We start from the raw sequence: 21210 nt of genomic DNA, 5'->3' as shown, positions 1-21210 counted from the left end.
TAAAATTAAATGTGAATATATTAAAGTGGTAACTTCAAATAAACAAATTCATTTTGACACATCATGCTGAGGCATTTCAAAAGAAAAGATATAAACTCTTTCTTCAGTTTTGAGAGGTGATAACTTCAGGGTTTGCCTGTTGCATCAGTGCTCTGATTTGAATTTCCACTTTCAATCAACCCTACAAGCCAATTGCTGGCACCATTTTAATCCATCTCCTTTGTTCTTAATAAGTCATAAATGATACCTCAAGTTATTGCTTCTGTATTTTGTGTGTGGAAGGAAAGTTGTGAAAATAAATTTTGAAACAAGAAAACTATTTTGGAAGTAATGACATTTTATGAGACAGATTTTATTTGTGTAAAAATTCAGTGCCGCCACATTCCTTCAAGACAATGGCCCTCACTCCAGACCAAAAGTCTTTAAAATTCTATCTAATAGCCTAATGAAAACCAGTCATATCTCCCAACAACTCACTGCAAGATTTTTAACTGTTGCAGAAGAGGCTTAGCACCTTGACAAATTCTAGCCAGGTGTAGTTTTTACCAGGAAGCCCCAGCTCATAATGAACAAATCATTCCTGTTTTAATTGTATTAAATATCAAAACTATTAATGTAATATGTGCAAGATGAGACCCTAATTTTAAGCTGTTGGCTAGAACTGTAGATTTGAAGCCATTGGCAGGATCATTACTCCTTCAGTAACATGTGGATGACATCTCAAAAAATGAAACAGCAGCAAGAACATTTCTGTTTTGAAAATAACTCCCTTTGACTTGTGCTCTTGATTATAAAGCCCCCTACTCACCAGAAATTCCATGTGGGTGTGCTGAGTGAGCATTAAATATTAATTACTTTCCTCCCCCAGTGGAAGGGTCTCTGCTTCTGCATTCTTTGGGCTAGAAAGCTACAGTTCTCTGCTTCCCTGCCATAGAACAGCATGGCAGATTATCTTCAGAGAATGCAGAAATGCCCAAATATGGACTTTCAAACAAAGAGTTTTCAGTGATTTCTTTTCAAAGATAAAAGCTAATGTCCTCTGAAACAACCACTTGCACAAAAAGCATTTTGAACAGCTTCAGAGCATCTTCAAAAACCACTTTTCCCCTCCAAACTAAACTTAGAACTCAATCAACAATTACTTGTTTTCAGTGAAAAGTAACTGTTTCTTGAAGGAAATTCCATGTTCGAATGTTCTCTGTGTCATATCAGATGCCCCAGTTCACTTAATCACCAGGCAATGTGGACCATAAAGCTTTAATTGTGATTGGACTGAACTATTTAAGCTTGCCCTACAATTGCAAGCACTGTTCATATCTATATAACTCATTGTTTGTCAGTACCTTTAATTTTAAGTGGCCAGGGAAGTTTAGTTAGCATTAGCAAGTGTAACTGTGAAGCAGGTAGTGGGGAAGGTTAGAGGAATTGTTTCAGAACCCTGAATTCACAGATGGCATAAAGAGAAATGCTGCACACACAGATTGCTTTCATAATGCATGGCACAGAAATGCTCATGCCAATAGTTTTCAGAGCACTGCACAGCCGGCCAGATGCTGATTTCAGTTACCAATTAAGTAACTTCACTCTGCGACGGGAGCCATCTGTTACTGCTCAGGGTTCTGTTCTTGCTAGAGTTTCATACAGACCTTATGCCTAAAGAGTTTACTAAATGTACTGTGTCCTAGCTTGGGACTCTCTGCCTTCTTTTTCTTGGCTCCTTTAGTGTGGGATTCAGGTGCTGTCTTCGGAGCAGGTTGCCCACCATGGCCTTTTTCCGCTTTCGATCCCTTTTATACAACAGCATTTGAAGTTGAGTACTCAGTGCAAAGTTCTCATTCGGTTCATGAAAGACATTCAAACACTCATATATGCAGTATTAAGCCCAGATACTTTCTTTTAGCTCTAGACAACAAATTACGTGATCACTCAGTTCTCCTTAGACATTTTCATGCAAGTAGTGAAATAAATATAAATGGTACAACAATACAGCTGCCTGAGCATTAAACCACAATTTGCTCCTTAAAATCTTCATTAAACCGAGACCCAAATTCCAAAGACTGAGATTGAATTTGTAATTTATAATTTTAAAATAGGCAGCTATATAAGTCTTTGGAAGCACCTTCATTCTTTTTAGTGCAGTATTATAGGAACCTTTAAGTATTTTTCATAGTGCATTACTTAGGAAAAGGGAAGTATGAATAATCATTATATATGCTATATACATATTTCAAGTTTGCTTTAATGTTCGTAAAATTAGTTAGAAATGGAAGTATCCAAAAAAATAGTAATTGATACTAAGTGTTGAATGAGTGCTTCTCCCTTTTCATTCCAATTTACATAACTGCAGGAGGCACTTGTTTTGGGAATCATCACCCACTGATATTAGAGACTGGATCTCTAAAAAACTGGGCAGCCCAGTGAAAATTTCACTAGAAAGGGCTATAAAGGAATACTGATAGATGTTCCTATGGAAAAAAAAGAGTGTCCACCCTCCAGGTAATTACCTTGTCCCTTTGCAAGCCTTATTCTATTTTGCATTTGTACAGGGCAGCTTCCAACTGGTCAAAAGCTTTAAGCTTTGTTGACAAAAATTTCCAGGAATTGCCAAGTACAAAGAGACCCAAACTCCAAAGAAACAATCAACCATCTACCATGTGAAGTACCTACCACTGTGGTTGCCTGCAAATAATAGGGTAGAAGGTCCAGAGTACAGAATGTAACACACATGAACATGTGAAGTTGAAATCTTGGTCTCTAGATGGTTTAGTTCAGTGCAATTATAAGCTCCCTACGAAGTGCTTCATACCATGAAGAGGCTGTGGCCAGTGGCATCAAAATCAGCCATTTTTCTCTGTGGTGCTCTGTACTTTTCTCAGTATTCCCAAAGGTATAGTGAAGTAGGAACAAGTCAGGATTTGTAACAGAAAGATCCAAATATCATGTTCATTAGTATATACCTGCCAAGGATCAATTCATCCAAGGAAGGATGACTCAATTTACATAAACTCCCCTGTTTACAGAAGAAATGACAGTCACTGAGGGAGTGCTCAGGCTGCTGAAAGCATGAATGCCCTTAGCTAGCTGATTAAAGCCAGAGGCATCACTGATGACAGCATGTTGCTACAAAACCCACCAAGCTCAGCTTCGCTAATGCCACACACCTCTGCATTTCAGCAGGAAGGAGCATGTTGCCATGCTTTGCAAGCGAGATTATAAGGATTTATAAGGAAGCCTGTTTTCCCTCTTCACCATGGGAGAGCCCTGCTGAGACACACTGAGAAAATATCAACCTCTGTGTGATAAATCCCAGCTTTTCCCTGCAAAAAGAGTGCAGGAGCTGCCAAAAGGAAAGAATGACAAGGACTCAAAGACAGTCCCCGTGCAAGCCTAACCACACAAAAACACCCAGAGAGGCTCAGACTATGTGAAGGGGAAAGCCTCACTTGGGAGCATATCTTTACTATTAAGATAGAAGTTATATCTCAGGGGAAAAATTACCATTATTTCATTATACATAGTAGCTGAAAAATCTGCAGCTTTTCTGTATGACAGTTGATAAACTAACCTTTTTAACATATTTTCTCTTTAACATAGTGAAAATGTCATTCTTAGTATCAAGAAGATAGTGAAGATAAAGGAATTACACAGAAAAGACCTCTCATTTAACCTGTCAATAAATGTTTGCATATCCTGCTGGTCCCCTGGATTTGTTTATCCTTACTCGTATGAGAAAATCAAACCCAAACAGCCTATTTGTTTCCAAATCATGTTACACCTGTACCAACAGGCACCAGTTATAGAAACACATGGGTGTGCTTGATAAAGTCAGGTATGCAAACAGGACTGGATCCTTCAGGAGCTGCTGAAAGCACTACAAGTCTCACTGAAACCATGCAATTTGATAACCACCTTTTCTGGATATCTTTGAAGACCTTAGCCCTGGTTAATGATTTCCAGAGCCACTGAACTATAATTGAGGAGAGATGTGTATTCCCCACACTTCCTGGAAAAGCTGATTTAATTTTAATACCAGGCCATATAAAAAATGAATGGGACAAAAGGGATGAAAAATAAGAGGAAAAAAAATAAGTTGATTCCTGCAGTGATTTCAGCTACCTAATAGTTGCATGGAAATACCATTTCCTTTTGTAGGTTTTTATTCTTTATGTGTTAATTAAACTTTATCACAGGCATCACAATAACAGCTTTAGTTATTATAGCAATAACTATGTGTAAGGACATATAATCTGGAAGTTCCCTGTTATGCAGTGATATGCCTGTAAACCATGGAAACACTGGAAGATAGAAGACAGCTTAATACAAATTGTCTCACTTCTGCTTCTGTTGAAGCTAATGTAAGTTTTGGTGCTAACAGAACAGGAAAAAAAGGGGAAGGAGAAGGCTTTAAACACCTATATTTTTCCATTTTTTAGATGACTGTTTTCAACTTTTTTATAGTTTAAGTTTGTCCACTTTATTTTACAAGAGTGTTAAATACATTGGATCAATCTGGTGTTTTCAATATCTCTAATAGCAAATGAAGGCTATAATAATGAAGTTTCTCTGAATTCACATGTAAAGGACCAGCACTGCTTACGGACAATAAGAAACACATTTCTTCTTGTCAGTGGAATCCAAGAACAAATGGTTTGTAGAGAGGCAAGAGGCCACACCTGCCTGTTGCATGGAGGAGCATTTCTCAGACTGGTTCTGTACCTGTCCATCCCATACAGATTTCAGTTCCCAGCAGGACCGTCACACACCTGCAGTCAGCCCAATGCAGTTGTTGGAACAGCAGAGTGTTCAATTCACCCTGCTTAAAACACAAAGCCCTGATCCGCATCTCTGTGTGTAAAGAGTCCTGAGAAGCAGTTTTCTGTGGACTCAAGAGGATTTTGCTGCAGGGACCTCTGGTTTTAAATCAAGGACAAGTCAGAGTAACAACCAAAAGCATTGCCAGGTCATCATCAAACTTGCAGAAAGTGCTACAGTTCAGATGTTGGTTGTAACATAAGATGTGAAGAATTGCACTGTTTATGCTCAACTTCCTTTCAAATTTATTCAGGAGGAAAATATTTAAAATTACTTCAAGGGATAACATCAACTGGGCTAAGAACCAACAGAATGAGGAGGAAATAACATCAAAAACACCTGGTGAGCAGTGACAGAAAGAGGAATCTGCCTACCTTGTCTTCAGAATCACTTTTGGCTTCAGCTTTGCTTGGGGAGACCTTAAATATATTTGAGAAAAATAAACAGTCACACCCCAATCAATCTTGTGAAAGATCTGAAAGATCAGGTGTTCAAAACTAGCAGTTTTAGTCTAACAAAGGTAAAATAAGCACAAGTACTGCTTTCCCCCCCCCCCCCCCCCCCCCCCCCCATGAGGAAGTTTGCAATATAAGTGTCTGCCAACAAATTAATGGCAAAAATGAAAATATCTGGACCAAAGAAATGTTATTCAAGCTTATACATCCAGTTAATCCCTAAAAATGAACTTTTAGAGCTATTGCAAAATAAAGTTTCATCATACAGAAAAATCATTAGGACAGGTAAGTGCCTCCAGCTCAATGAGTATCTATGCAGAAGTGGAAGTTTCCAGATTAGGTCATCATTTGATCATAACTGCACTGTGCCTACACATCTCTCCATCATCTCAAGTCATTCCCCTAAGGTATCTGGCTTCGTTACTTCTCAGTGCCCTGGACAGTGAACACGTTACGTTTAGCTCAACATGTCCACAGGGGGGTTTTGTAAGTAATTTAAAGCATAGCCTAGAGATGAAAAGGAAAGGCAAAAGCTTACCAGTGTTTTAAGGAAACTCATGATGGAGTTATCTACTGCAGCAGCTGTTTGAGGGCTTTCTTGTTTTCCCTCTGCTGTTTGAGGTTGCTCAGCAGTGAGGCTGTTGACACCTGCAGAGTCCTGCTGTAGGTCTTTTTGGTTGCAGGCATCTATCTCCTATAAAAAAAGGGGGCAGAGTTCCCTCAGTGCTAGCTTGCTTAATTTCCAGTGGAATGCAAAAGTAACATTTGTGACTTGCATTATGTTGCTGAGAGTCACAACCCTGATTCCAACCATACTTCTCCAGCCTACGTATTCAGAACAATTGAGCATTTATACATCTTTCCCCCCTCTTTTCTAGTATATTCAGCATTTCCCATTGGCTGAAGTAACATTGTTCTCAGCTACCAAGTATAACGAACACAAGTAAAGTTGCACACAGCATCCCAAACACCACCACTTTTCTCTTTTCAAGGCTGAACTTGTGAATAAGAACAAATGCAGAGATTTTGGCCTTTCATGGCTCAGTGTCTGACTGTACTGTACAAAGATTGCTTCAGATACTCTGTATTCTGCATTTCCAGAAATAATTTTTATCTAACACAAAAAGCAACAACCCAAAGGAATTCTTCTGAGTCAGATGGAGCTGCCTCCTCTCTTCCTGGAATTACAGTTCCCACAGCCCAAAAATGTTTCTTGATGTTTTCCAGTGCTCAAGCACTTACCAGTATATGTAATATTAAGTCACACAGTTTTAGACACTTAAACAAGGGTCTGATTCTCAAAAAACTCCCTTGGACCACTTCGGGAGAGCTTGGCCCCCTTTTACACTGAATTTGTCTGCCATTCTGGCCACTTTCCCCTGGAGCCTGCACAGGTAGAGCCATCACAAAAGTGCAGGACAGAGCAGCATGAGGCAAGTCCTCATGTTCCATAATATACAAGTGTACTACATCTGGCTAGTAATGGCTGTTACCAGTAATCCTCCTCCCTTTTGTCCGTCTACATGGTAAGTGCAAGGCTGGACCTATCTATTATTAAAGTAATTTGTGCCCAGCCCAACGAGGGCCTCCACTTCGGTTGGGGATTTGAGACCTTATGGAACAGTGAACATAGCAGTGCCATAATTCTTCAGAAGTGACCATCGCCAGCTTTTTCGACAGCAGTACACATCTGGTCACTTCAGAAACAGGGACTTGAGAAACAGTTGTGAGGTTACAAAAACTGCCCAGATTAATCCAGAGGAAAAGTCAGGCTAGAAAACTGATGAGCCTGTCCATGTGTCTCCAGCAAACAGCATCTTCAAGTCACTACTCTCAGACAACCTGGAGCTCTAAATGACACAAAGGTTTTTCCTAGCCTGCCAGCTCAATATAGCTCAGGGCAATTCCCACTAGGAAAAGTTAAAATGAAGTCATACTCTTGAGAACCTTTCCCTGTACTGGGCCATGATATTTGTATAGGATTTGCAGAGGTCATGCATTTGCATAGGTCACTAAAGGAAGGACCAGACTGAAGAGAAACATTTTAAAACTTCAGAGGGCTAACTTGCCATCAGGAAAGATAAGCATGGAGTGGCCAGTCTCCATCGGCATTTAAGAAGTTAAAATGCACAAGGTTTTACTTGCAAGAATAGACTTCTGTCTAATTCTCCACCCACTGTTTTCCAAGTTTACCCAGAAGAAATGCAGCACAGCAGCTGAGAGTGCTTCAACAGGCTATTTAGAAGTTTCTTACAAGGGTCTAACACACGACTTGGCCCAGCAGCCAGTTACAGGCCAGAATGGCTCCAAGAACAATATGTCCCATGCAGAGCATGTGTGGCCAGGCCAGCTTTGGCAGCCCTGCTTCCAGAAATGCCATCTAGAGAGCCTGGGTCATATGAAGAATGCTGGCTCTGTTTCAGATGTAAAGGGGCAACAAAAGCATGAGGCAAGAGACCAAAGAAGCAGGAGGCAGAAGATCTGTTTCTAAATAAAACCAGCTTCATAACTCAACTACTAGGTGCTATCAGACACCCTTTTTCACACACACAAGCCCAAGCTCTGGTGGTGAGCTGTACTGTGTTTAGGAGGAAAGAATCTTTTGGCTCAGTACTGCAGCAAAGAGCAGTTACCAGCAGCAGGTACCACCTGGGACAACAGCAGCGGTGATAGGTACCACCTCTAGTAGCACTAGCTGTTTGAGGCTATCTCCCTGGAACACACTTTGCCCTGCAGAAGTGAAAGCTGTTACAGCCTATGAAGAGCACAGGAAACCCAACACCATCCAAAAATCCCTAAACTCTGACTTCCAGAGCACAAATGAGCCCCATAATGACCTACTACCTCATGAGGAACCCTACTCCAGGATTCCCAAGCTAAGGCTGCCATTAGTGACTGAGATACAACTCAAACCTGGACTTTGATAGATTCTACAGTCAGGGCCTTTCATGGGAATACTGCTGTAGGAAGGAGCAGAGACTCAGGCCATCAGTGTATAAATCAGGCAGAGATAATGCGGAGTCCTACAATGTCACATTTTCAGAGCCATAGTCAAATAACCCTAGACCCCTCCCTCTGCAGCAGCTCCCTGCAGAATACACTGTGCAAATCCCTGGAATCAAATAGGGAAAGGAAACTAGAAATAACAGAAGTCATCACTAGAAGTTAACAGATACCATGTAAGTGTTCAGTTCATTCCTCTGAGGAGCCAAATTTAGGGGTAATAAACATCTTAAATACTTATACTGTAGTTTCAGTTCAGTCATTAGAAAAACATATCAAAAGAACATATCCCTGCCAGCACTTTTGTTTGTATGAATCATGGCTCAGTGAAACATTTCAGGCATATAATTTATCTTTTCTTTGGCTTACATAGTAAATGCTTCATGAATTCATGAATTCTGTCCTTGTTTTAATTATGCTGTGTTCTGAATGTAGTTTTGTAGACCACAAAAATAAAGAGTGGTTCACCAAACACAGAATGTTTGTGCAGCTCTTAAGCTACAACTGTGGAGCCTCTCTCTTACTTACCAGCAATACTGTTTGTTTTGTGCTGGCACTCAATTCAGGGAAACTTTGCTTTGCTTTTAGCTTTTACAGATACTACAAGTCATAATCCACCAAAAAAAAAGGGGGGGGGGAAGAAACTGTTGGCAGCAATATCTGGATTTTTAGTATGATTATTTGGTAACAGTTTGTAGTTACTACAGTAACAGTAATTAAATTAGACTTGGTCATTCTCCCATCCTACAGGAGAACCAACAACTTTAGTGGGAACAGAAGGCAACTGTGCTGCAAGGCAGAACCACAGCCTTTGTTTTAGAAATGAAGTTAGTTTGACAACATATCAGCAGTGCTTAATCACAGAATCTCAAACAGGTTTGGATTGGAAGGGACCTTATTTTTCCCAACAAAGGTCCTTAACTTCTGTGCCGAACATCTATTCCTTTTCATATTTGAAGAATTGAAGATAGAAATAGTCCAGAAAATTAAGGATAAGGTTACAATTTCACTCTCCCCTGTGATAGTTTTGCCATTCACTTACTCTGAGCAACTCAAACCTGGTTTTGAGTCCTCAAAAGATTTTTCTGTGGTACAGCTTTAAGTACACATGTAAAATATGCACAGGCAATGTTGTTACATGGGAGACCTGTCCTCAAGCATGTCAAAAGCGGTTGTGTGGGCTAGGATCCTGCAAGCACATACATAACAAACACACCCTACAGCCGATGAGTGCCCAGGATTTCCAGATTATTTCCATTAGTGAGGTTCAGGATGTGATAGATGTAAGCTGAAGACTGGAGCAGAGATTCAGAACTAATGAGAAAGCAAGGCATTATTGATAGAAAAAAAAATTATCTGAGAGAATGCTTCTAATATCTGTTTGAAATGGCAGAAAAAGGCTTAGGTTACCTTGTCCTATTCCTTGTTACAAACACACGCTTAGCTGAGCTTTCCCAGCATACTATTTGCTACCAGCAAATGTTTAACTCTGACTTGTGGTTAAAGCTGCATCAGATAGCTATTCCGTTAGTCTCACATTCTATTACTCTAACAGTACAAACTGTGACCTTTCACGCTTTGTAGTTTGCAATCATGGCAAAATAGAAAATGATTAATTCCGCATTTAATTGTAAGAGTAACAATTCTTGTGAGTCACAGGAAAAGCTGTTCTTTGTGTGTATTAGTCAAAAATATCTGCAGGAATTTACAATGTTGAAAAGCTTCAGTCTTATAAGCCAGAAACAGAAGTGTCAGTATGCACTGAATAGATTATTCATTCTGAATTATACACCCTGTTCTGTTTATGTAGTGAATGACTTGATATGCTGCTAGTTTGAGACTACAGACTCTTTAAATGCACATATATAGCTGTCTGAAATACCAGTGACAGGTGCCGCTTCTGGAGGGCAATAGTAAAATATGCAACTGTTCAGTCTTACAAATGACCTTAGAAAAATATTACAATTTCTATAAGAAATATGATCTTCAAATACAAGGAAACATAAGATAGAGGAGACAAGGTAAAACTGAAATTGAAGAGACTTTTGGGCACACCTTGCAACATCATCAGTGCAAGCAGTGAGCATCTTGTGAACTACATTCGACACTATTCAAAGCGTTATACAGCAGCCCTATTTGTAAGCCCAAACAAAGCCAACAAACGCAGTTACTATTAAAATGGCATATACGAGTTGTGATATACGAGGGAGCCATGCAGCTAGTTTCTCCCTGCTGCTCCTGGCATTGGACAGTATTTGAGCTAGATCACCAATTAGTGCCTGCTGGCACCTCTCCAGCAGAGCTAATACAAGTTATGACACTCATCCCCATCTGCAGGATGGACTTTTTTCAATAGTTAATGACTTGAAAATTAATCCTAGTGTATATTTCCTGATACCAAACTTTGCAGGAAGTGCAAAATCTAAACCCAGGTCTGTTTTCAGCTCCTTTGAGTAACGCACTTTCAGGCAAGTTAATTTCTTATATCACATTCTCATCCTGTAAAATCAATTCCAAGTTTCCTTGACTATAGAAAGGATAAGATCACAATAGCTAAGAATGCAAAAATTGCTCCTCACTCTGTTATGTAGGGCATGCAACAAGCAGCTATTGCTGAAGAGTGACTATTTTAAGAATGGCACAAAACATACAAGGGAACTACTGTAAAACCATCCCGTGTCAAACTCCAAGCTTCTAAACCACAAGAAACAATTTCACTTTCAGGTATTTTTGCTTTCACTTGCAGCTGGCTGCTGTTCATCATCCTGGCAATTGGAGCGTGAACACAGCTATCTTACCCAGACCTTTCAGAGAATTACAAGTGAATTTAAACTCGAGGTCAGATGCCAGCATTTGGTCATGAAGCAGACATCAGAGCTATTCCCACTCCGCTTTAGGTTCCTCTGCCATACCTCTATTCAGCCACCCCACAACACCGACTCAGTCACACAGCATCACGGCATTACGTTGTCCTGTGCTAGTAATATTCCTAAGAGGTTTCATTAGGAGTGAAATGGATATTCCTACTCAAACACTTGCCTTCCCCTGTGGGACACTGTTTGATGTGCTCTGTAATCCAGCAGCCTCTTTCACTGTGATGTGCCCGTCAGGAAGGTCTGGAGTCTGCCTTTCCTCCTGGGTATCAATTTGCGCTTTACTCCTTTCCTTTCCCTTCTCCAGCTTGAAGATCCTGTCAAAGAAGGCTACTTGTTTTGGCTTTGAGGCAGCTGAATCCTCTCCCTCAGGTGTCACCGATGCCACGAGACCGATGTCATGCAGGGATGGTGCCACTGGGGCCTGGGTCAGGTTTTTATGTGCTCCTTCCTCCCACCCAGCTGCCGGGGGAACCTCTGCGCTGTCACTTGGTGCTTTGTTCACTCCGGGCGCCTCCGAGCTGACATCAAGTTTCCCTGCTCCAACTGATGAATCTGTAGCTGGATCTTCGGTACGCCCTGGTACAGACCAGGCAAATGCGAAGACAGAGCGGGGTTTAGCAGATGGCAGAGCTCTGCTGGCAGCGCTCCCAAGGCTCTGCTCCATTGTCTTGGGGGAAGAAACGGCCACATTATCCTGTGCAACACTTGCCTTTGCATCCACTACAAACAGAAGCACAGAACTGTAATTATCCAGCACAGCAAAGGAGTTATATCAGTTGTACAATTAATTATGGAGACCTCGCTTTTTAATAAACTAATTGAGATGTGGAGCCTCTGGGAGGACTACACAGAGTGCATCTTGTTGACAGACCCCGTTGTCTTCCTGTGCTAAATACAAGCTGCCACTCACTGATCAGACCTGCCTGTCTGATTTTCTTCCCTGTCACTCCTCATCGAAGTCAGTGCAAGTTTAATGTTCTTTGGTCCCCTCTCAACTGCCAAAGTCAGGTAACAGCCCAGGTGTTTGACTGCTAAGCCCAATGGGCATGCTGAGGATATTTTACTTTCCAATAAAGATTAAAGAAGTCAGGTGCAGGTAAAACTTGAGATAAAGTTATATATTAATATATTACACTTTCCTCTGCCAAAGCTGAATGGGGAAAAAAAGGGTGGAAACTGCAAGGACTGATCTTGTTTCCTGGCTTGCCAAACTCCTCACAGGGCTTTGCAGTCATAACTTATTTCATTCATTTTTCCAGTACTCTGCCTTATTGCCTCCTCTCCATAGTGCAGTTTCTACTTGCACTTCCCTATTGTCTGTAGGTTACATTAAGCTTTATTTGAATACTAATAAATCACATCTGAGCCAGGCTTCTTATCCTTGTGTTTCTGACTCTTACCCACAAACTGCACATTCCCCCCCCCCAAATTCTCACAGATAATTTTCCCTTGACAAATACACTTCAGATGTGAAAAAACTTTCATCTAAAAGTATATGTTATGATTTTATATTACAATGGCACTTTGATAACAGAACTGAGGTGAAAGTCCCCAACACTGTATGCAGACAGGAGAAGGCTCCTGCTTTACAGAAGACAAAAGAAACAGGAGACAAGAAAATAAAGCATTGTATATGCTTTGTGGATGGGAGACTGAATCACAGATGATGTGATGTGAAACTCCAGTAAACAAGAGGAGGCTTGTTAAGACGCAAGCCTTACAGCTTCTCCTCAGATGAGCTTCTCTTCCCTATTTTGACTAGAATATAGATCTGATTTCCCTGTCAATCATTGCCACAGATTTCAAGGATGGAAGCAGATCAGCTTCATTATAAGAACCTGACAGTCTCAAACTGACTTGCTAAATTACAATTTTAAAATTGACAGTTTTGGTGGAAAATTGAAATTATTTCAAATGATAATTGCAATAGTTTAGTCAATATTATGCCTTCACATTTTATTTTAACAGCAATAAAATCCCAGATGCCAACACATCCTGACTCAAACACCTGCCTTTCACAGTATAGACCTCCAGTGTTCAGTTTCCTTAAGGTAAGGAAAGCAGAATATCTGTAGATCACAGCTTTCAAATACTACCCCTTCGCTCTTCACAGCAAAATTATCCCAGTGTTCCACCCCCTGAAGGACTTTGCATAACACCACACAAACATCAGCAGATGCTGTATAACACATTCCTGCATCCCTTTGGTACTGTCCTCCTGCAGCAGCACCCACAGTCCCCAGTCATGTCCCTGGGAAATGCAGAACAGAGATCCAGCATCCAGCTGTGACATCCCCTTCCCCACAGCCTTAACTCTGTGACTGACCATCCCTGCTAGACTCTTGCTTCACAGCTCAGGGCTGGGCCTGACCAGCAGAAGGTGGGAGCTTCCATAAACCATAGAAGTGAGAAGTGCCAGCACGAACCTCGAGTGACTTGACTGAAACACTGGCAGCAGCAGAGGCAGGGGACAAAGCAAGGGCTATGGTGGCAGGACCCAATTGCAACCAGCATTTTACCAGCTGCTGGGGAGCTGGCTTCTAACTTCTTCACTAATAACCTTAACATGACATTTGCTTTCTTATTGTGTTTTGGTCATATTCAAGCACACAAAGGAACCAGAGTGCCTCAGTACAACCTGTTCTGTCCAGGTAAATAGATTTTTATTCCTTTGTGTGCACTCTAATAGAGAAAACTTCTTCCCCTGGATTCTCTCTGTTGTTATTTATTTGAGAAAACAACTCACACTGGCAAGACCCTTTGACAATAATGTTCTGCAATATTTCATGAGTACTTATTTCCGTGTACTGACAAGTAAAGAAAAGGTACAAATAAGTAGTTGCCCAACAACCTATTCAGCTCTTCAGTCAAGGCCACTAAGTATCAGTTATAGTTTCCTAAGTCTCCTGTAGTACTACATGAAAAAAATGAAGCACTAAGTTCTCTAATTATAGTTGGAAACTTGGGAAGGAAGCAAAAGCAAACCCTTCCCCAGCTAAAGAAAGCGGAAACAATATCCATTGGAAAATAATTGTAATAGATGCTAAACTTCTGCTTTATGTAACAGATAAAAAAAATGCACAGGAAAACTGCCTTTAGTATAAAAATAGGAATATAAGCTCATCATTAAGAAAACTGACCAACTGAAAAGCAGCTCATGAACCTATCAAGCTCCTTTTATCTCTAATTATCATGGAAGGAATGAAAGACCTGGAAAATATCACCAGCATGAGCTCTGCAGCATGTCTCTTGTGTCAAAACAGTTCTAACTGTTTCTGCTCAGACACCAGACAATGCAGATCCCACCACCAGAAATGAGATGCTGCTGTGGTAAGATGAACACAAGAACTTGACTCATACTGTATTCCCAGCAAACTATGAAGGAGAAAGGCTTTGAAATGGCAACACTTGGATGACAAGTGCATGATATTTTTGTTTTTAGAGGCACAGACGTGCCATTCTTTCAAAAATTATTCCAGATTCCAGAGGCAGAATTAAGGATAGAAGCAAAACATCCTAAATTCTAGGTCAGGTCTGCAAGTAGATCAAAGCTGCTCACTTAATGAGATTAATAACTGCTCTGAAACTAAAATCAATATACAATTTACAGCACTGCTGCAAGATTGCATTTCATACTACTACTACAGAGGCATTTCCCTTTCAAGTACTTAATAAGAGACAGTCACAGTGCACATTTGTCCTTCCTTTGGCTTCACTTTATCAGCATATTGAAAGGCAATGCTATGGCTGCACATAGCCTCTCTTCTGTAAGAGCATATGCAAAATAAGACTATTTATTCTGAAATTTGCTAGATTAGACCAATTTTTTCTTTAATAAAACTCTACAGAAAAGAGTAATGCTTAGTGCAATATTATGTCAATACCATTTCCCTGCTCAGAAGTAATTGCTGACAGACTTTCTCCCCCTTCCTTTTGTATCCTAGACTTCAGCATTTTAAGCACTTCCATAGGCTGTGGATGAAGAACAGCAGTAAGTTTGCTGACACAAAATGCAACCAAGTCTGCAGAATTAGCACTGCATTTTGAAAAGCAAGTGCTTAGGTGCTAATAAATAGAGCCAGCAGATAAAATATTATAACAGACAAAGCCTTATGGTGAGCACAGGCTTCAAGATGACCATGTGTGATGCACTGACCATATAGGTGTGGAATTATTTCTGTCTCTATGGGACTCAGGGTGCTCAGACCTCATGGGCAGGCAGCAGAGCTCAAAGCATCAGTATAGAGTGCTAGCAGTGAAGCACCTATTTCCCATGGGTTCGGGATCAAGATGCAGCACTCAACCAGAGGGAATACTGAGGATGCAACTGACATGAAAGGAAGCTCAGAGCCACCAGTCCAACACAAATAAAAGTGCTAACCAAGCTTTTTTCAGCTGATTTGTTTTTGCTAATCAATGGGAATATAACCAGACTTCAGCCTGGTGCACAGAACAGATGGCAGCCAAACTCCCTCAAGTGGGACTAAGATCATTCCTGTCCAGCACTTCCAGATTGCCTTCACCACTCCTCCTGGCTTTCTCTGAAACTTAGCTTGCTCTTTGTACACCTGGCAGCAGCCTAAGCCACATACTCAGTAAGCGTCTATTTTTGAGGCTCAGTTTGCCCAAGTTAAATCCTTGCTTTCTTAAAACACACTCCTTTTCCTTAGCCTTTGATTGTTAGTCTGGTTTCAGCAGTTACATGCACCCTCATGTCTAATACTTGCACATAGGAAACAGGTAAAATAAGGTACTGTGATGTCTTATGCTAGCAGTTTTTCACCTCCTGCCATTTATCCTGACTCTTTCATAATGCAAGTAATTTTTAGCTGTTGAGTGAGGGGCAACTCGAACTGGCAAGGTCTTCAGCACAGACATCTCCTCCTGTAGGCCACCAACAGGGTAACATGACAGAAAATGCCAGGAGAAAATGTTTTTACATTTGTCAGTAGAAAAAATAACCAGCTACAAATATGGTTTTAGTAGCTTTGGCTATTTTGAATACAAGCCAGTTAGAAACTGGTATTTTGCTTAGCAATGTAATTATGGTACCACAACATTAGCTTGTTCCCTACAGTTCAGATAATCATGGAGACAATAGATATAAATGGCCATGAAGGAACCATTAAGGGCCTCAAGGCAACAGTTGGCACTAAGATGTCCATTAGTGTAAGCCAGCACAATGAATTACAGTAGCCCTGAATGAATTACTGCAGCAAATACTAGCCTTAAAAATCTAAATAGCAAAGAGTGAACTTTTAAATTTCTGGTAATTTTATAGGTATAGCACAAGTTATTTTTTCCTTCCATTATTTAGAACTGAGATGATATCATAATGTTATAATAGCTGTAGAATTTTCAGATCTTCAAATATATCTCATGTTTGCTGGGAAGACTCCCAAATACTTGTGACAAGAGTGAATAACTGAGTTTTCAAAAGCATTAGACAATTCAAAGTAAGACATTTCCCCCTTCTTAAAAAAGACATACTAATATTCTTCCACAGTCTGGCTTGACTACTTCAAGCAAATAAAGTTGACAGTACATTTATGCTCTAAGAATAATTGTGTTTCACTAAGTTAACTAGCATTGTTGTTTACCTAACTCATTTATCAAAATGAATGGAAATCGGAGAAAAACAAACAGCAGGAATAGTAATAATCATTCTTTAAAATAAAACTCCCACAAACCCTACAGACTACAACGTGTTGTGTTTCACACCTTACAGGCACATAGAGTTATTGCAATACACTGATTTCTGCTAGATACTGGCTGGTAGCAGAATTTGCTTACTCAGATTTATCCTCTAGAACAAAGGAGTTGCATCTTAAACTAAGCTTTTCTTCCTTGCGTAATCTTTCCTTTTTATAAGCAGGCCATTGTTTTAATCTGCATGCGATTACCACCCAAATAACAATAATTGTCCCATTTTGTCCTCCTGATACATTTCTGTTCTGCATAGTGCAAATCTCAGAGGTATATAGCTTTTAGTTGTAGTCTTCTTCCCTTTACCTGCTGTCCAACAAGTACTTGTATAAAAGTTCAACAAAGGAAACAAAACATTAAGAAAAGCCAGGATCGAGTTTGCTCTCCATTTGCTTGCTAAATAACACATCACGAAGCAGCAGTAAGGGCACCATTACTGTTTAAATGGCATTACAGGAGAAGGTAGATGTGCAATGTCTGCAGCCCTGGTAATCAATAGGAGCAGGAAAGGCAAGTCATGGAAAGAATCCCCAAGCCCACACATCTGTCAGCCTTTTTGAGCAGAAGCAGCAAACATAGGGAACCAGTCACCAATCTGCTCACCCAGATGTGAAGCAGATGGTGACAGGGCTCTTCCAAATAACATTACTTCCTCTGGTCAGATTAAGTTAACTCTCTGGATTCTTTTCTCATTATATTAACAGATATAGATTTCATAGACTCATTTATCAACTATACCATTTAATGCACAGCACATGGTCAGATCACTGGCAATCACAGAAATGCAAACTAACCAGACAAAGACCACAAACATACATCTAACATTATTAATAAAATCTTCTTGCTTCACTTGCCTTTTTTTTTTTGTAGCTCTTTTGTCTTCTCCAGAAGTCCCCACTTCATGACTGTTCAATAATAACAGCACTAGTTCTTGCACTATTTCATTTTAGAAAGGCTATCAACTACATTTTCTACAGGAGTAACTTCCACCTCCAAACATCCCTTGCGCTTTTATTGCACCAGGACCTTGATTACATTACAGAAACCAGTGAGATTGCAGTGATATCTAAACAGTTAATGACTTTAACTGCTTTTTAAACATTAATAAAGTTAAAATAGAAGTAATATCAACACAGGACTGCCCAATTCTTCAACTTGCTACTTAAACTGATTTAGTAATTACATTAATTTAGTAATCCATTTAAGTAAAACAATGCCATATGCTTCATTTTACGTAGTAAGAGTAAAATGTACACTTATTTTCTAGGTCTTCAGACAATGTAAATCATCTGGCTTTTATTTGCTTCCCAGAGTGTCGCTGGCTTACACTAGCAGAAACACAGCTACAGGCTTTTATTTTCTAGTAGGCAACTGTTTAAACTGACTTATTATAGCTAGATGGCATTAGGAAATTAGCCATGGAACAGAGATTCTGAACTGTAATCAGTACCATCTGCATATTGCCATACCAGTCTTTGATTATTTGCACCTAAGCTTAGATTTTTCAGCTGGATGTAACAGGCTGAGAGGGTTCTCTTAAATAAAACAGTATCTTTTTCTTTACAGAGATTGGACAGAACTGTTGGGTTTTAGTGTATCCTAAAAATAGAAACCCAGCACAAGGCAAACAGTGGCAAAATTAATGTGGCTTAATCTGCAGAGATGCATTACTTCACTTCACTGCTCCAAATGAATGCTGTCTGAATGTTGCTCAAAAAGGCTCCAAAGCCAACAAGGTATGGAAGATGAAATTAATGAGGCACTGAAAGGTGAGAAGACACACACATGGGAGCAATTGCCCCTGAATATGTGGAGATACCATCTCAAAACTACTTGGAGACAAATTTTTAGTGCTCAGGCCATGTAGTTCACAGCAGATATTTGGGACATCAGCACTTGGAAGTGAGGCTCAGCTGCTGACAGGCATCTTTCCATGGGCAGCCCAGGGTCCAGCCTGCCCTGGGTGTGATCACTCAAAACCCCAGTTGCTGTCCTGCTCTGAACACCACCCAGCTAGGTCTGAAACAGGATTCTCTTTACCGAGTAAAGATTTACACCCCCCCCCCCCCCCAACTATTCAGCTTTAACACCCACAGTTCATATTTAACAGGACCATATCAATTTTATTTCATGAGTATACAAAGAAAGAGAAGCAAGTCATCATCCCCCCTGAAAGCCTCTTGTTGTCCTGGCAGTAGTTGAGTAATAGCTAATATAACCTATAATAGCATCAGGAAACAGGTGATCAGGGTTACAATATTAGACCCAGTTTGAATAAATTCTGGTAAATAGGACTGACCTTTTAGTAATAATGCTGTCAGGCCATGCTTGCATTCCCAGCTCTATAGATGTCTGTGCTATACCCTAACTTCTCTAGAACTCAGGCATTCCCCACAGTTACATTTTGTTTATGAAGATTTCTCTGCAGATTAGACACACTCTGCTGTCTTCAGGAAGTACTGCCACTTCTAAGATGACTGCAACGTAGATTTCTGTATATGAAAGGTACCAATAAGGACCAGCTCAGGATCAGAAGTGACAAAACTCTAGAGGTCTAGAGCAGCATTCCTATAGCTATAATACCTACCACCTTACAGTACTTTCCCCAACCAATCACATTTTCTAAGTGACAAACAGGACAGAAAATCTCATTCCTATACATATTTAATTCTTAACAAATAGTTGGTTTTTTTTTGACATCAAAGCCATGCACTGACTCAGGAACACAGGACCAAAAGTCAGAGAACAAGATGGAAATGTTTAAATGAACAAAAAGGTGCTCACATTCTATCATAGTATCTGTTGAAATTGCTACTGAAAGGATCAGAACTGCAGTGTCACAACAGAAGTACAGAGGTGGCTTTTAAGACTGTGCAAACTTGGGGATGAGAATGTGTGCAAGGATTTGGATTTGATTTTAAGTTTTATTTCAGATTTTATAACCAGCTTGCAAAGAATTTTGAAAAGCATCCTTTTATTAAACTGCTCAAGCCACCCCCAGAAGGCTGAATGCACACAGAACATGTCAGAAGGATGTCTTTTATTGCAGACACTAAAAGAAGTCCCATTCCCCCAACAGCTTCCTACTCCCTTATTCCCTTTGTCATCTCAATACACTTTTACTCTGGGATTTTAATAATTTACACTATCACATTTCTTTTGGGCTTGCGTGATTTTGTCACCATTTGCTACACTCAATGTTGTAACAGCCTGAGTAAGCACCCCTCAGAATCATGAAAGACTAGCCGAATGAGCTGCTGTGCCAACCTCAGGCATCCCTTGAATTGCCTTCCTCAAGCTCCGTATGAAACTTGAACCAAGTGAGGCTCATTGGTAAGCAGGTCAGTGTTACCAGAGCAATGTGACAGTATTAGTTTCTGTCCCATTATTGTTTTACCTTCTCTATCCATACCAGGATACTCAGTTTCTGCAAATCTTTGTAGAAGCCTATCTTTAGGGATCATTAATAGGCAATCTGGGGATAGGCCCTTAAGTCCAGAGCACATTGCTGATTTCTTTTATAAACAGAATACTGCAGTGACTCTCCAAATAACAGCCTGGTCTCCGTATAGCCCCAGAGTTGCTGCCCCTGTGGCCAGAGAAGGGTTTGGTAAAGCAAAGCAGCCTGACCAACAGCACACGCACTTCAGGCACAACAGTTACTCCAGAGGACTTAGGAAATGTTTTCCTGTTTCACCATTCATTATCTTTAAGCTTTCAGGCTTCCAAAAAGCCACACATACTGATTCACAAGGAAGAGCTGTTACGTGGACTTATCTTAATTTGAGACCATACACCAGTATTTACTACTGCTCCAGCATAAACCTCTCTCTGCCTGCCTTGTGGCAAAATAGGTACAAACATGCCACCAAGTACATACCTTCACCATTCATCGCAGGACTATGAGCTTGAACAAATGTAACAGATCCATTCTTGATATTGTCAGGAGATTCAGATAGAGCCTGAAATAGCAAAAAATACAGTTCTTAGGGCAGGGTACATGAAAGGACTTGAAAATTACAATATGCAGTAACTGGGTATATTCAGAGTGGACAGCTCTGCCTTACCTGATAGCTCTTTATTGTGCATGTGTTGTCTTCTTCAGCTCTCTCTGGGATGCTGGTTGTATTCCCCATAGCTCCTGTAAGATGGAGAACAGGAAAAAAAACCCCTCAAACACCCTTTTCTTTCACATATATATGATTTTCCTGCCTAACTCAAATTAAGAGCCAGCCAATAGTGACAGACTGCTTCAATTCCTAGTAAATCCCACCTGCTTTCCCTAAGGCACCTGCCCTTATAGTCACAAGGCTGCACCAACCATCCTTACTCAACCCAATTATGCATAGGGGCTCTCA

At 40.3% G+C, this 21210-nt stretch overlaps 1 protein-coding gene across 1 annotated transcript in view; it reads right to left on the bottom strand.

Annotated features, from left to right (window-relative positions):
- Positions 1–20988, bottom strand: part of BCAS1 (brain enriched myelin associated protein 1) — a 47179-nt gene extending 26191 nt beyond the window's left edge. The window contains exons 1-6 of the mRNA XM_034067101.1: positions 20920–20988; positions 20733–20814; positions 11310–11866; positions 5806–5961; positions 5187–5231; positions 1647–1787 (exon numbers count right to left, since the gene is read on the bottom strand). Coding sequence (XP_033922992.1) covers positions 1647–1787; positions 5187–5231; positions 5806–5961; positions 11310–11866; positions 20733–20814; positions 20920–20988 — 1050 coding nt within the window. The remainder of the gene's footprint in view (positions 1–1646; positions 1788–5186; positions 5232–5805; positions 5962–11309; positions 11867–20732; positions 20815–20919) is intronic.
- Between the last annotated feature and the right edge of the window lie 222 nt (positions 20989–21210).

Source organism: Melopsittacus undulatus, chromosome 10 (assembly GCF_012275295.1).
Source record: "Melopsittacus undulatus isolate bMelUnd1 chromosome 10, bMelUnd1.mat.Z, whole genome shotgun sequence".
Classification (NCBI taxonomy): domain Eukaryota; kingdom Metazoa; phylum Chordata; class Aves; order Psittaciformes; family Psittaculidae; genus Melopsittacus; species Melopsittacus undulatus.
The sequence above is the reverse complement of the archived record's forward strand: the minus strand, read 5'-3'. Positions and strand labels throughout refer to the sequence as shown.